The sequence below is a fragment of the Anabrus simplex genome, chromosome 2, assembly GCF_040414725.1.
Source record: "Anabrus simplex isolate iqAnaSimp1 chromosome 2, ASM4041472v1, whole genome shotgun sequence".
NCBI lineage: Eukaryota > Metazoa > Arthropoda > Insecta > Orthoptera > Tettigoniidae > Anabrus > Anabrus simplex.
In genome coordinates, this window is record NC_090266.1 from 651,800,531 (window position 1) to 651,818,040 (window position 17,510).

General features: G+C 40.6%; 1 protein-coding gene across 1 annotated transcript in view; it reads left to right on the forward strand.

Moving 5' to 3' along the window:
* The window catches only part of Zir (Zizimin-related), a 541,699-nt gene that overhangs the window by 318,382 nt on the left and 205,807 nt on the right, over positions 1–17,510 (forward strand). The window contains exons 21-22 of the mRNA XM_067141133.2: positions 2,742–2,900; positions 2,985–3,241. Coding sequence (XP_066997234.1) covers positions 2,742–2,900; positions 2,985–3,241 — 416 coding nt within the window. The remainder of the gene's footprint in view (positions 1–2,741; positions 2,901–2,984; positions 3,242–17,510) is intronic.

Consider the following 17,510-nt stretch of genomic DNA (forward strand, 5'->3'; position numbering starts at 1 on the left):
AACCAGACGACACGATGGTGAATGGTCCATACCGGCATAAAACCCAGGCGCTTGACAGCCGCAGTAAGCCCCATGGCACCGTGAACTGTCGAGGGAGGATGTTCAGTGTGGAGCAAAACTATGGGGAGGCCCAGACGATGTCCCGCGAGATGGAGGCAGCGATGGCAATGACACAACCAGTGGGACCCCTATACGATACAGAGAACCAATTATTATTATTATTATTATTATTATTATTATTATTATTATTATTATTATTATTATTATTATTAGAGCCCGATATTTGTATTATTTACCCATGGGTGAGAGTATATTGTTTTCAAGTTATAACTCTTTATCTCACTTGCAATAACTGGTGCCAGGAGGCATTGAAGTAACTCCCACTGACAGAGTTCAGCATAGCATAATAACACTAACAGAATATATGTGATCTAATTTCCTTGCTTGTAATCAAACTTCATAGACTCTATTACAGACAAAATCCAATGGCCATCGTAGCCTATCAGCACATACTGTACAAAGGAAATATCTTGTAATATCAGCACATACACCAACAGAGAATGAAAATTGAACACCTCTAAGGGAATGAGTAAGATTGTATTTGCAAATGACATTAGGAGAAAGTGATACGTGTGATTATCAGGAATGAAACATGGTGGAGGAGTTTAGAATCAAACATTGCCTCTTGAATATCTGAGGCATATTTGCACACTTGCTTGTGCTCCGAAGAAATGTTGAACATTGTCGACCTGCCAGGACAGCATAGGTGTGCACTCAGTCATTAGTGCAGTTAAAGTCTGAACGAGATTGTATAGTTTACCTCTGTGATGCCCAGATGGTCATCCCTGAAAATTGTGTGAATCTTTGGACAAGAACTGTCAAGAATGCTTCTGTTTTGGCACTGGTAGTCAGGAGGAGGTCATCATACCATATGCATTGTTCCAGATAGCAGCGACAAACAGATGAACATAAAGATCATTGTTTCATGTGAACAGTCATAGTGACCACAGAATTGATTTAAAGGAAGCATTATACTGTAATTATTGACTAGGACCATCCACAACTGTTTACTTGAAGCTGGGCTTTTATCTTGTGTCCAGTGGTATTTCAGTAGGTGATGTTATCCGATGATGACTTTTGTATGGAAATATTTGAGTATAAGCCCTCGGTGCCATATTCAAAATCATCAAAAGGTATTAACTATATTTCATTTTGAAATTGTTCAGGGAATTCATGTCTGAATTCATGTTTTGTAGTAGTAGTAGTAGTAGTAGTAGTAGTAGTAAAGTAAAGTTTTCTTGAGATCATATTGCAAAGGAAATGCAATTTTGGTAGGATAATTTTGGATAGATATTGCTGTAAATACATGGGTAGAAATATCATATAGGGCCATGTGGATCTTCACGCCATTGTGTTAAAATATGAACCCTCCTTGAATATTGTTTTACAAATTGTATGAGGCCGAGGACCATGCTACTATAGTCTCTCATGTCAGCCTCGGGATGTCAAGATCCTGGTCTTTGTTTTGAGATGATTGTGAGAGCTATCAGCTGTTCTGATGTCTGTTTATTCTCAGCAAGAAACATACATATTTGATTACATGTTCGAGCAAAATTTGCCTTAAGAATGTAAGTGGTTTTTTTTTTCTCCAGATATATTGTTAATGTGAGTGTAAAATAAGTGGTTTGAATCCACCAGTACTCTTTCAATGTAATTTTGAATAATCACAGTATCGCCAGTCATCAGGATATTTTTAACACTTGTATAATTTGTGTTATAGTTCAGTGTACTTGCCTTATGGCAATACATTTTTATATATTAAACCTGTATACCTGAGTATACTTGTAGCTATTACTTTTAACCTAGCCATATTTAAGTTTCATTGGTTCTCTCTTCCCTGTTTTTGCTGTTTTTATTATTATTACGAACTGAGCACGTCTTAGTTCTGAGTTAGACCAGAACATTAGTAAATTTTAAAGACATATGGGGATAGTATGTGCACTCTCGATCTGGTTGATGAGACCTTCTGCAGTGTTTATGGCAGTAACATATCTGGAATCCTATTGTATGAAGCCATAAACTACAATGACAGATTTTCTAAGGCATTTGTGCTGGGAAATGGGGCAGTGTATACTGTGCACAATACCTGCAGTGCATCTCTTGGCACAAAGATTTTAAAAGTGGTGTGCTTTTCTCATTTTCCATTACTAGGCAAACTTTTGATACTCTGATAGCTATAACAGTCTAGAGCAATTGAAAGAATGTGATGAATATCATCCTCATTTGCATCTGGGAGATAGTGGGTCCGAATCTCACTGATGGCAGCCCTGAAGATGGTTTTCCGTGGTTTCCCATTTTCACACCAGGCAAGTGCTGGGGCTGTACCTTAATTAAAGCCACGGCCACTTCCTTCCTACTCCTAGGCCTTCCCTATCCCATATTCGCCATAAGACCTATCTGTGTCAGTGCGACGTAAAGCAGATAGCAAAAAATAGTATCATCATCATCGTCATCACCTGCACCTGCCCGGTCAATGGGGTAAGAAGCCAATTACTGTGGTATAGTGTATACTGGTCAGTGACTTTGGATGTTACTTTGTTTCGTTTGTTCTGAAGCTCGCTCTTATGCAATGCATTTTGTAATTTAGTTAGAAGTTGTTCTTGATAATTTATGTACAAATGTGTATACATTTATATTTTATCTCTGAAGTTGTCATGGTTTTTCCTTATTTCTTTTTCTAGCTGACATATTGCCTAAATTCTAGTCTAGCTTTCTTCCTTTATGATCTGCTGTCTATAATGGACCGCGGTTATGTCTTTACCCTGGTGAAGAATTACTGCAAACTGATGTCTACCAAAATTTCCTCTTTACCTGATGCCGCGATGCTTGTTAGCCTGAAGGTATGTTCATAATCAAACTTCTAATTATGCCATGTTCTAGTTTTTTATGCCTGCTGGTAACATGTTTTTAATTTTTCTTTTCAGTTGGACTTCTTGAGAATAGTATGCAGTCATGAACATTTTGTTGCCCTCAATTTACCCTTTGGGACTCCATTTACTCCTAGCTCAGCTCCTTCATCTCCCAACCCATCCCTTGCTTCCTCTACTAGCCAGTCGTCATTTATTTCCACCTTAGTCGGAGGTTACAAAATGAGTTTTGCTGAGTTATCACCAGAATTCAGACAACAGCATTACTTAGTTGGCTTAGTCCTAAGTGATGTTGCAACAGTTTTGGAATTGCAGTAAGTCAATTTAGTGTCTATTTATTGCAGCTAAAGTAACATTTATCTTTAAGCAGAGCTTTACCTTCAAGTAGAATTTGAATCTCTCTAAAACATTTGATTGTTGTTGGAAAGTGCATGTGACCTAGGTCTTCCAAGCATGTACCTTTTGGGACACTTTTTCAAATCTGGAGTTGTGTAAAATATGTTTCAACATTGCTGGGATACATTATAGTCTCTCTGAATGAAATGCACAATGTTAAGGAGATAAGATTAATGTTCATAGGGAGCAAATACTTGGAAATTACCTGAATTTGTAATTTCCGGAAATTACCTGAATTTGTAATTTCAGGATTTTATGGGATTCCTAATCCAGATCTATAATTCCTTCTTTGGTGACTTCCTGGCCCTTTATTTTTTCAAGTTTCATGGTTCCTTTTCCTCAAGGATTAAGGACAATATTTTGTGCTTTTGGGCTATAACTAAACATTTTACAACTACTAACATTACTAAATTTTGTATGAAATAATACCCACGTGCAGTCTCTCTTTGAGAATGAGGAGATTGAAGCTTTCCTGTTGATTCCTAGACCCAATAAAAGCTGTTGAACATGGGCTGAGGCAAATTTGACTTTTTTTTTAACTTAATATTTTACTACAGTTTTAATAGTTTCATTTTACCTTTAACTAACGTAATGCCATATGTAAGAACATGGTGCGGTCCTAGAGACCACTCATAATTTGCTGGGTATAGTATTAATAATTTCAACCTTTTTATAGAATGTAGTTTTAGATCTAAAAGGGAAATGAGTATCAAACAGTAAAGCATAAAATGACAGAAACTGTTGATTATTCACTTTCAAAGATGTTTCAAAATTAATCTATAAAAATTTGGTGGCAAACTACTTAATCGGTACATTGCACTGTAATGAAGTAAAACCCCACAAAATTATTGCTTCTTTGCCTTTTCAACAAACCAAAAATTCAGCAAATAATGACTTTTTTTTAACTAACTAACACATTCCAGAAACTCTTAATTTCTCAGAATTACTATTCTTACTTTAAGTTTCAGAAGTTTTCACAGCATTACTTGCAGATCTGCGAACTGCACTGCATTCAGACTGGTTTCTTGCAGACAAAGCATACATGAAAAGTATTCTTTTTTTACTTTCCTGAAAGTTCTGGATGTCTTCTTGCTATTAGGGCCCCAATTCAACTTCCTTTGCTTCTTCGGGTTGAGTGTCAGGTCTGAGAATGGGACGAATTATGACCTGTAACTCCTGCAAAACCTTGCATATTTAGCCTGCCTTTCCAGTGAAGTAACTCCTTCAACATTCAATGGCATGGTCACCTGAAGGATGAACAAAATCTTCGGAGCAGTCATCAGAACTAGAACCTTATTCATCCATCCAGCTGAGCAGGGCTTCTTCAAAATTCTGATCTTAAACATTCATATTTTTTTCCTTTTACTTGAGATAGAATTATGATTTTATTCACTGAGAGATACCTGTTACTTTGTCCTTGAAATGATAACTAGCTCAGATGATGATGATGATGTTGATGCTTGTTGCTTAAAGAGGCATAACATCTAGGTCATCGGCCCAACTAGCTCAGAAAGAAAGAGAGTATAAGCTTTTGAAATATGGTGTTACAGATGAATGCTGAAGGTGAAATGGTTAGATCGAATAATGAATGACAAGATACTGAATCACATTGGTGAGAGGAGAACGATTTGGTGAAATTTGACCAGAAGAAGAAATAGAATGATAGGCACACCTTAACACATTCACGCCCGTATCTGAGTTATTGCCTATAGCGCGTGACCGTGCTGTGGACCGTATCCGAGTTAGCCCGGATAAGCGCAACCTTGAACTGTAGCCGTTCGTACGCAGCTGGGATCTATTTTGGTCACAAATATGTGCGAGAGAGATGAAAGTAATACCCTTATGAATGCTTCTACTCACCAGAAACCACATGGCCATGGCGATTTTCCCTCCCAATGCACTTTCTTGGTTTTGTTTCTGAAGGTAGCCTAGCGCTCGCACAACTAGCTGCGTAGTTGGTTTGTGATTACACAAGCGTGGGTATAATCACGTTCTGAAGTGTAACCATGGCATGTAGGGACAGTATAAATGATGCAAGTGATGCGAATTTACAAAGCACAGTTTTTCAGCTGCGTGATAATTATCTTGGCCAGTGGTATACAGTCTATATGGACAATTATTACAAATAGCGTTGGACTCGCGAAACAATTACGTGAACAGAACATTGCCGTATGTGGAACAATACGGTCAAATAGGGGTGTACCAAAAGATCTAAAGGAACACCTGGCAATTCTCTAACGGGAGGGGGGTGGTAGTGAACCCGACATACAATTACAGTCACCTCTCTCCGAAATCTCAGCTCAATTTACGTCATCAGCTCCAAGTCAACGTCTTGCGATTTTGCCGCCAAAAAGGGCACCGGCCAAGGATCCATCATTTAGGTTAGATGGGAAGAGAAAAGAGCATATTCTCTTAAAGTTTCCACCATCAAATATAGTCAAGTTCCCCTGAAGAAGGTGCAAAGTGTGCTTCAAAAATAAAATTGTTAGTGAAACACGCCATTTTTTCTTTTTTTTTGGAAAGTGTAGTGTTCCCATTCACACAGGAAAGTGTGACATTACCTACCACACCCTACAGAGATACTAGAGGACTTCATTAAGCTATGTGGAAAATTTTGTTTTCATATCTTGTTCAGTTTAGAACTTATTGTGAAAACAATAACGTTGTTGTTTGCTCTGCCACTAACAGCTGGAATAGTTGGGCCAGCCATTTAAATAGCCGCTCAGATGATGGGCGTGAATGTGTTAAGACACCCAGGCAGTACAATAAGCCTCAAGGCTGCAGTATAGTCCTGACGCTCAAAGCATACCCACGCGGTATCCTCTGATCTCAAAACTTGGCACACCCTGGTAATAATGAGGGTTGTCATTCTGCCTGCCCTAGTGATAATGAGGGTTGTCAGTCGGTTTCTTTCCTCTGGATACAAGAGGCGCGTGTTGTTTAAAAGGCAAGTGAGCTCTGTCAAAAGCAAGGTTGTCATATTTTGCGTCGATTATTTAAACATGTTAACATTTAATTTATTCTAAAGTCAAAATATAAATATAAAAACTTGATCATGAACCAGAGCACACACCGATATCGCAGAATAACTTGTTCTGTGGTTAACACGTGCGCTGGTCGCAGATGTTGAAAGAAAGAAAGAAAGAAAGAAAAAAACAGGAAGAAGGAATTGGCAAATAAACTCGACAAAGACTAAACTTAAATTGATACCAAAGTAGGCCTATTAAAATATTATACGTAATTTCATGCTGCTAATATCAGTGTCTCGCTTTCAGTAAAGAAAGGAAAAGTACAACAATTATTTACAATTTGTTATATGTCGCACCATCACAGATAGGTGTTATGGCGACGATGGGCTAGGAAAGGCCTAGGAGTGGGAAGGAAGTGCCCGTAGCCTTAATTAAGGTACTTCCCCAGCATTTTCCTGGTGTGAAAATGGGAAATCACGGAGAACCATCTTCAGAGCTGCTGGCAGTGGGGCTTGAACCCATTATCTCCCCGATGCAAGCTCACAGCGGCGCGCCCATAACCACACGGCCAACTCACCCAGCAAAGGAAAAGTAAAATCTCAAACTAGGGACTGGGATAATAATAATAATAATAATAATAATAATAATAATAATAATAATAATAATAATAATAATAATACCCGTGTGAGGATTTACCAGTTACCTCCATCGGGTGCGTCCCATTGGAATTGGGGAAGCTCGCTGGCTCTGCCGCCAGCAGAGTCAGAGGGTAGTAGGGAAATAAAATACCACCATGAAAAAAAAAATTGGTCCCTTGCCAGGGTTACGGCGAAGACTGGTAAATGACCAGAAGCCAGAAAACATCTTGAGGCAACCTCTAAGGCTAACAACCCTAGTTGTAAAAGGATGGGTACTCGTCCAAAGCAAAGTCAAGTCAAAAAGCACGATGGCACAACATTTCAAGAAACATACCCCAGGGGGTAAATCTCCGGATAAATCCCTCGTCGTGAACGCCACGGCGCACGAGTCTCGTTCGGATTCTGGGGGAGACTCGACATCATGCAAGAGACGAGTCGGAGCATCTCGGTGTACCCCGAAGAGTCAAAAACTCGGGCCAAAATCTAAAACCTTTCTAGCAACTTTCAACATAAATTCACTTACACAAACTGGCAAGCTGAAAACCCTCACCAAGGCTCTTCACGAAAATCAGATATCCATAATGGCCCTACAGGAAACAAGGTACCCAGATGAAGAGCTTTTTGAATTCGAAGGCTATCGATTTTTCAAGAGCAAAGCGCAAAGAGGAATCCTCAATGGAGTTGTGATGCTTGGAACCGCGTTTGCTGTTAGAACCAAGATCCTTAAATCGGTTGCAAATTTCGAACCTGTGAATGACAGATTGTCTATACTCACAATTAAATGCGCTAACAAAACCTATGCCCTAGTTAACGCACATGCTCCTACAAACGATAAGAACAAGTCTGATCCAGACGAAGTTGATAATTTCTGGGACCTACTGGATGAAAAATTAAACAAAATCCCCAAACACCATGTCAAGCTTCTTTTGGGTGACTTCAATGACCAACTAGGTCGTGATCAGAAGTACAAGAAAGTTATAGGAAATTACCCTGCTCACAAAAGAACCAATCCCAACGGCAAAAGATTGGTGTCCATTTGCGAAAATCACAACCTGCAGGTCATGTCGACCCACTTTCGCCATCTACCCAGAAAGCAAATGACTTGGTGTTCTCCCGTCCAAGCTCTCGGAGAGTTCCAAATTAATCATGTTGCAATCTCTTGGAAAAACAGCCCTGAGATTATGAATGTCAAGGTAAAGAAAGGCATCAATGTGGCCTCAGATCATTATATGTCTCTTATCAAATTCAAACCAATTCCCGCAAACACAAGGAAGACAACCAAACAGATCACACGCTTCGACAATGATAAACTTCGGCAAAGGGTCGAGGAGTTCCAGCAGAAGGCTAGACCAAATGACTGTGACTTTAACAACGCCAAAAGTCTCCTTGTTGAGGCCGCCAAAGACGTTGCAGAAATCAAGAGAAGCAAAAAGCATGCCTGGTGGAATGGTACCTGCGAATCAGTCCTCCAAGAAAGACTCATTGCGTGGAAACAGTACTACTCTACGAAATCAGACAATGATTGGGAAACCTACAAAACCCAACGTGCCCAAGCAGCTAGGGTGTTCGGAACTGAGAAACGTAAATACGAAAAATCTCTCATTGAAAAGATAGAACAAAACTTTAGGAAGAATGAAAGCAGAGAGTACTACTGAGCCTTCAAACGCAAACTCACTGGCTATAAACCACCATCTCCATGCTTTGAGCGAAAGGACGGCACACTGGCGATGTCAAATGAAGAAAATTGCAGCATTCTGGCAGATTACTTCAAGAATTTACTTAATTGCTCTAAACCACAAAGCGCCATTGAGACCAAGGAACCCTTACTCAGGTACCCAGATTCCAGACCACCCAACAGAGATGAAATCAAGCGCCACATTGCCCGTCTCAAAAATAACAAAGCGCCGGGGGAAGACTCAGTAGTAGCAGAACTATGGAAATATGCCCCAGAGGAATCACTTGATATCTTGCAAAAGCAAATAGAAGAAATTTGGAACAAGGAGACCCTACCCGAAGATTGGAAAATAGCTTTGATCCATCCATTACACAAAAAAGGCAGCATGAAGAACATCAACAACTACAGAGGAATATCTTTGCTACCCGTGACTTACAAAATTCTATCACTTGCCATCCTGGAGCGTTTGGAAGCACAAGTCGAATATCAAATAGGTGAATACCAAGGAGGGTTCAGAAAAGGGCGCTCAACAGCTGAACAGATCCAAAATCTCAAAACGATCATCAGATATTGTACACTAAGGTCCAAGCAGTATGTGTCTGTCTTTGTGGACTTTAAGAAAGCGTACGACTCCATTGACCGGGAAGTCCTGCTAAATATCTTAAATGAATTTGTAGTTGATTTGAAACTGCTGGCATTAATTAGAGCCACCCTGACCGATACACAATCCAAGGTGAAGTTCCACGGATATCTCTCGCATTCCTTTGACATCAAAACAGGAGTCCGACAAGGTGATGGGTTATCCCCGATACTCTTCAACTGTATTCTTGAAAAGATCATCAGAACCTGGCGGGTGAGATTACAGGAAACCAACAACAGTCCATTGAGAATAGGAACCAAATCCAAGGGGATCGCAACAGACTGCTTAGCATTTGCCGATGATATTGCTGTTCTCTCAAACGACATAGAAACCGCTAGAGCTCAAGTTGAAATTTTAAAGGGAATTGCCGAACAAACTGGTTTGCAGATATCGTTTGAGAAAACAGAAGTAATGACTAACATCAAAGAGGCTCCACCAAAACTCCATACAAAATACGGGGACATCACCCGAGTAAACAAATTCAAATACTTGGGTGAGATCATCATTAAAAATGGACTGGACAAAGAAGCACTTCAGGAGCGAGTACGCAAACTGGAAATAGCCTACCAGACATCCCGCACAATCTACAACAAAAAAATGCCTTTCCCAAAACACCAAGATTCGTCACTATGAAACAGTTCTGAAGCCAGTAGTTCTATATGCAGCCGAAACCCTGTCTCTAAATGCCAACAAAGGACTCCTTGAAGAACTGGAGAAAAGAGAACGCAAAATTGTGAGAGGAATCTTGGGATCAAAGTACAGAAATGGAATCCATCAAAAGAGATCCAACAAGGAAGTCTACAGCAAAATAGAGAAAATTACCGACACAATCAGAAAAAGACGGGCACGATTTTACGGTCATCTGAAAAGAATGGACGGAAGAAAGTTAACTAAAGAAATCTTTCACTTTTTTGATTCAGTCCCCAAAACCACAATTCCCTGGTTTAGAAATACCAAAGAAGACCTGCAAATGCTACATATCTCAGCTGAAGACGCCCTTAACAGAGATCTCTTCCGCAAGAAAATATTGACGAACGGGCTAAACCGAGAGGAGCAACTGAAGAGAAGACATGGTGCCCCTTGGACAGAGGAGCGTAAGCAGGCCCACTCTCAAAGAATGAGGGAAATTTGGGCTCTAAAGAAGGCCAAGTTCAGTGCCAAATGCAACAAGACTTAACGTGGTCCTTGATGGCCCCAGCGAATTATATATATATATATATAATAATAATTGTCCGCCTCTGTAGTGTAGTGGTTAGTGTGATTAGCTGCCACCCCCGGAGGCCCGCATTCGATTCCCAGCTCTGCCATGAAATTTGAAAAGTGGTATGAGGGCTGGAACGGGGTCCACTCAACCTCGGGAGGTCAACTGAGTAGAGGTGGGTTCGATTCCCACCTCAGCCATCCTGGAAGTGGTTTTCCGTATTTTCCCCCTTCTCCTCCAGGCAAATGCCGGGTTGGTACCTAACTTAGGGCCACGGCCGCTTCCTTCCCTCTTCCCTGCCTATCTCTTCTAATCTTCCAATCCCCCACCAAGGCCCCTGTTCAGCATAGCAGGTGAGGCCGCCTGGGCGAGGTACTGGTCATTCTCCCCGGTTGTATAATTTCCAGGTGTGATTCCCATGGTCTCCATATCACTGCATAAAGTGAAATGAAAAGCAACACACTTCACAAATATTAATTAACGAAGCAAGGAAATAATCCAAAACTTTCAAACAGCGAACAAAGCAAGTGTGAATTGTCTGAGCTGAAAAAAGAGACTGACATCTGTTTAACAAGAGGTGCATTGGCAACAGAGTTGTGAGGATTTCTGAAGGGGTTTGCGAACTTCCGTTTTTAAGCCCACTGCCGTCATAAATCACCCCCTGCTAGGCAAGTGAGTGGCCAGGGAGATCAAACGTTTGCCGAACTCTTTGAATGCCGCTGGGTACGCTTTGCCCGTCTCAGCTGTACATCCGGAGCTTAGCTGACGGGCCCTTTGGAGAGGGGAAAAAAAAGCACCCAGGACTTGTTCATTTGGTTTTTGAGGGAAGTGTAAGTGGTAAAAACAGCAGGGGTAGACCAAGGTATGAATCTGACAAACAGATTAGAGGAGATATAGGATGTAGTAGTTATGTAGGAATGAAAAGGTTAGCACATGATAGAGTGGCATGGCGAGCTGCATCAAACCAGTCTATGGACTGATGACCCAAACAACAAAAACAAGAACAACAACCTTTACTGTGGAATTACCTTAGCTGTCCTTACTGGCAAGCTGAAGCCCTAAAAAGCAAGAAAAACTAAAACATAGTAGTGACTGGAAAATAAAAAACATAATAGTGCAATCAAACCGACCTCAAAGAATTTTTCTACTGATCATACTTACGATGGTTCATGGTGTGGGTTACTGTAGTCACGTCCTAGTTCGTGAACCATGGACGACGGCTGAGTGGCCTAGTAAGTGGTCCTGAGAGTCGGGATACCAGTTGCTATGGAATGGGAGTGGGCATCTCGGATATATTCTGAGTTATGGCCCTCCTTGTGCCCAGGCGGCTAGGACTATACAATCCACCGGTGGTCCATAACCCGTTAGAGGAGAGATCCTCACTTGGACTATGTGTTAGTAGGGTAGCATCCTGCTTCATGAATTTACCGAGCTCAGAACGTTTTAAGCAAGCCTCGGAGCTATGGGAGTAACGGAGTCCTACTCCCATTTGACAGGCGAGGGACTCCTTGGAAACAACTTGGTGAATGAAATGGAATTCGATGGGGAGCTATCAATATTAATGGAGCTTATGGAAGAAAGATAGTAGAACTGGCTGAGTCAGCAAAGAGGATGCATCTAGATGTGCTAGGAGTAAGTGATATACGGGTAAGGGGAGTTAACGAGGAAGAGATAGGAGATTATAAATTGTACTTGACGGGTGTTAGAAAGGGGAGGGCAGAGTATGGGGTAGGGCTGTTTATCAGGAATACCATTGCACGCAACATAGTTTCTGTTAGGCACATAAATGAGCGAATGATGTGGGTAGATTTGGCAGTTGGAGGAATTAGGACGAGAATTGTCTCAGTGTACTCACCATGCGAGGGGGCAGATGAGGATGAAGTTGACAAGTTTTATGAAGCATTGAGTGACATCATGGTCTGGGTCAACAGCAAGGATAGAATAATGCTAATGGGTGATTTCAATGCGAGAGTTGGAAATAGAACTGAAGGATACGAAAGGGTGATTGGTAAATGTGGGGAAGATATCAAAGCTAATAGGAATGGGAAGCATTTGATGGACTTCTGCGCTAGTATGGGTCTAGCTGTTACGAATACATTCTTCAAGCATAAGGCTATTCACTGCTACAAGTGGGAGGCTAGAGGTACCAGATCCATAATAAACTATATCTTAACCGACTTCGAATTCAGGAAATCTGTTAGGAATGTACGAGTTTATTACAAGTAATGAAAATAATTTTCTCTCTATTGAAAGAATCTTAATATAATATAAGAAAATTTATTTTAACTTCAACCTCTTCAGTACAGTACAAAATGTTAATGTATTAGTTAACCATCGTTAAAATAGTTAAGACAAGTTTCGCCCCTTCTGTGGGGCATCATCAGTCATATCAATACATTAAAAATCATTTACAAGATCTTATCATTAACAAAATATCAAATTGATTAAAAAATGTTACACTAGTGAACACGTTGGTGAATTTTCACTTAAAACAAGGCCATCATACTTACAGTATTGACAGTGGTAGTTTAATGTCTTATTTGATGGTAAGTTCGAAGACAGTTTAAAATTTATATACAAATATTGTGAATGAGTGCAGAATACATATAATTACAATTGCTGTACACGTATGTTACATTGTAAAATGTTGTGGAAAAACATTCAGAGCACCAATATGAGATATTTTCAGCTGAAGACATTTGGAAAATTACATAACATTTCTCTGTTTTACACTCGCTAACAACAGTTGACTGGCGTAATTTGCACATCCAAACAGACATAAGATCTCCCACTCTTTTACCGGCAGGATTGAGTTAGGTAATTCCCCTAACTTCTGTCTCTGCCACAAGCCTCATTTCTCTCATACAAAAACCCACACCCATGCGCATTGTGGGTGGCCAACTATACTGCTACCCTGAGCGTTCGTGGGCTTCTTCAGTTTTCATACCCCGCTGTCTGTAAATAATATTAATTCAGCGTTAGATATTGGCCCTATCACATAATACATTATTGTTCAATACGATAATATTAAAATACTAAATTTGTGTCAAGAAGGAGCAGTTTCGATTCCTGCCTGAAAGTTTAGTGGCTGTACAGCGCCCTGAGGGAAGTGCTGAAAACCTGTTCGGCGATACAGTCAAATAAAGTACAAATATAAACATCTAACCCTGGACATAATGTTGACGTTTTACATGAACGAACATTTGACGGGACTTGTTCCTTCTTCAAGTAGAGCTGTCGAAATGTGCTCTGTCTCTTTGTAATTGTTGTGGCCACTCTCTGCTTTATGATTTTCAGGGATTCTCTAAACAGTACCACCCAAATGCGATGCTAAGATGGTCCCTTATGCAAGTTCACCGCCGATCACTTTTCCAGTACAGTACTTGCTCTAATTATCGCAATGACAGGACGTTAACACCGAGATCAATAAGTATGCTATAGCCATCTTTTTTTTTGTTGGTAAAATACAGTTTCTTGAAAAACACTTGATCGAGGATTTAACGTTGATGGGACTGACATTTCTGAACGGTTGATCTGGAAAATCGCTTTTTCAAGGAAGGGATATTACGGGATTTTTACAACGTGATTTAATTAGGATGCTCGCGGAACCACATCATTTGAACAAATGATCCGGGAAAATGTAGTTTCCGGGAACTTATAGCCGAGGTTCTACTGTACTGGGAATGGAGATAAAGTAGCAGATGTCTGTCTGTTAGGTCATCAGCCCAGAGGCTGGTTGGATCCTCGAATAGCACCACCAAAGGTTATGCGGTTATAAGGAAACCCCAAAAACCAATGACAGCACCAAAATGAGGCATACTAGGCAAGATGAGGAGTGAGGTAGTTTGCCATTGCTTTCCTCACTGGGTCAGAAAGTACTATTGCAGCACGACTGACCCTATGAGCAGCACCTTTCGTAACACTCAGACGCACTGGTCGTGCTCCGAATGTCATTACTCAGCACTAATCATACCCCAGCAGCTTCCATATTGTCACAGCCATGGTTCGGTAGCAGATATATGAACGAATACCCAAACGGTGACAGAAAGTATAAATAACATTACAGCAGGTAATGGTAGTGATGATTGTTGTTTAAACATCTGGGTTACCTGCCCTCTGGAACAGGAAGAAGTGTTTCAAGTTACATTAGAATCTGGAATAGAATAATAACTGTAGAAATTGTCTAATTGTATGTATATTAAAGGAATGTGTAATTTTTAGCACAGAGTTGCTCCCACCCTTACCATAAATAGTGGTTGTAATCAGTTCAGCTCCTCAACTGTCCACCTCCTTGTAATGGTTGTGCTATTAGATGGTGCCCTTGGAGGCACAGATTTGATTCCTGGTACTGTCAAAAATCTAAGATTGGAAGGAGGGCTGGTGTGGTTAAAAATGTAAATGCAGCTCACCTCCATTGAGGGTGTGCCGGAAAAGAGTTGCTCTACATTGGGTCGAGGACACGAATTCCCACCCTCATTTTTGGGTCTGCCTTACAAGGGCTGCACCAGGCTAGAAATGTATGTATGTATGTATGTATGTATGTATGTATGTATGTATGTATGTATGTATGTATGTATGTATGTATGTATGCCTTCCCGTTTCCTGGTACACAGTCGGGGATGAGGTACTATATGTACAAATATGTGAGCTGTGTGATTGATTCACCCATTTAATATAAAGGATAATCATAGTGGAAGGGCCAAGTCAAAAGTTAAACCTAGATGGCTAGAATTTGTAAAGATATAGGGAAATAATCCTAGAAAATTATTAAAAAGAATGAGCAAGCATAATGAGATAAAAATAAAAGTTCTTCCATTATGACTAGTTGGTCCAATAAGGGTTTTGAATTCGACATGGGGGGTGTGGATAATTGAGAATCAGGTGATGGAGATTCGTGAAGGGATCAACCACTAAAGGAGATGGAGTATTAAAAGCCTGATGCCCTTCCTGACACCAACCTCAGTTGAAGAACTAGTGAAGATGAAATGAGTGTTGGTGAATGAAACTGGATAATGAGGTGCTAGGGAACACCTGGGGCCCATGAATAGGAACTGTCTCAGCATTTGCCTGGAAGTGAAAATGGAAAACCACAGAATACTATTCTCAGGAGAGTCGATGCTTGTATTCAAACCCACTTGTCTCCTGAATGCAGAACTTGGCTCAATAGCTGTAGTATGTTAATACTCGCTGCCGCTCCACTCAACGCTAGTAGCAGCCACTCAGAATTGTTTTTTAGATCATCAACATCATCATCACTTTCCAGCTCCAGTTTCCCGAGTGTGGTGTACAAGCGCTCGCCACTTCTTCCTGTAAAAGTATATTTTCTGTTCCTCTATGTCCCCACTTGACATTCCTCTTGCTGACCTCCGATTTCTATCGATTGATTTCTTGGCCTCTCCCTTTTCACTTCTCAGTCAAAGTAATTCCTTTCTGTTCTTGTTCTGTCCATCCTCATAACATGTTCAAACCATTGTAGCACATCTTCCTAAAAACTTGGTAGTGACCTTGCCTGACGGAGATAGTGGTTTCGAATTCCACAGTCGGTAGCCATGAAGATGGTTTTCCGTGGTTTCCCATTTTCACACGAGGCAAATGCCGGGGCTGTACCTTAATTAAGGCCACGGCCGCTTCCTTCCAACTCCTAGGCCTTTCCTATCCCATCGTCGCCATAAGACCTATCTTTGTCGGTGCGACATGAAACTACTAGCAAAAAAAAATTATCCTATCCCGTCGTCGCCATAAGACCTATCTGTGTCGGTGCGACATAAAGCCACTAGCAAAAAAAAAAATTGGTAAGCCGGGCTGAGTGGCTCAGATGGTTGAGGCGCTTGCCTTCAGATCCCAACCTGGCAGGTTCGGTCCTGGCTCAGTCCGGTGGTATTTGAAGGTGCTCAAATATGTCGGCCTCATGTTGCTAGATTTACGGGCATGTAAAAGAACTCCTGTGGGACTAAATTCTGGCACCTTGGCATCTCCGAAAACCGTAAAAGTAGTAATTAGTGGGACGTAAAGCAAATAATATTATTTGTAAAAAACTCCATAACAGGTATTTTGATGCACGCCTTTGCTTGCTTCATTTCTAATCTTGTCTTTCCTGGTCTTTTGGTTCATTGTTCTAATGAACTTCATTTCTGTTGACTGGATTATAGTATTAGCCTTGTTGAGTAGGCTACATGTTACGAGCCCATAGGTGAGAATTGGAATGAATAAGGTATGAAACATGGTCACTTCTGCTTTCTGGGGATTTTTAACATTCCAGAGTAGATTTCTCACTTGAAAATAAAATCAAGTAGCTTTCGAAGTCTTATTTAGCATTTTTGTTTTATTGTGTTATCTTTTGAGATGATACTTCCAAGGTATTTGAAGTTGGAAACAGATTGTAACAGAGTTCCCTCCAGGAAAATATTTGAAACTGTGCCTTTTCTGTTGAAAATAATTTCAACAGATTTTGTTTTACTGACGTTTAGTCCATATTCTTTAAACTTGCCATTTCAAAGATTTAGTTTCTTCTGCACTTCTGCTTCATTTAGGTAGTTTGGCACACCTGTACTTTCTAGGCATTCCCAGATCATCTCCCTAGGCACACTGTCGTAGGCCTTCTCGATGTCCATAAAAACCATCACTATCATATTCCCAGTGCGTCTCTGGCATTCTGATAGCAAATATCGGGTCTATAGTGCTTCAGCTCTTACTGAAACCATGTTGCTCCTGCTCCAATAATGGTTCTACTATATTCCTGATTCTTATTTCAATTATCTTCTCCAGAAGTTTGAGTGAGTGAGAAAGTAGAGTGATGCCCGTATAATTTCCACATTTCTTATTGTTTCCTTTTTTATACAGGGGGATAATGATACCTTTCATTCAGTCCTCTGGTATCCTGTTCTCTTTCCAGATGACAGAGAGAATTCTATACAACCACTGTATGCCTTGTGCTCCAGCTGCCTTTATAATGTCAGCAGTTAGGTCACCATATCCTGGGGACTACCCATTTCTCATGTTCTTCAGTTCAGACTCCACTTCTGGCCATGGTAGCTGGTGTTTTGCTACATCGCTTACACATAAAC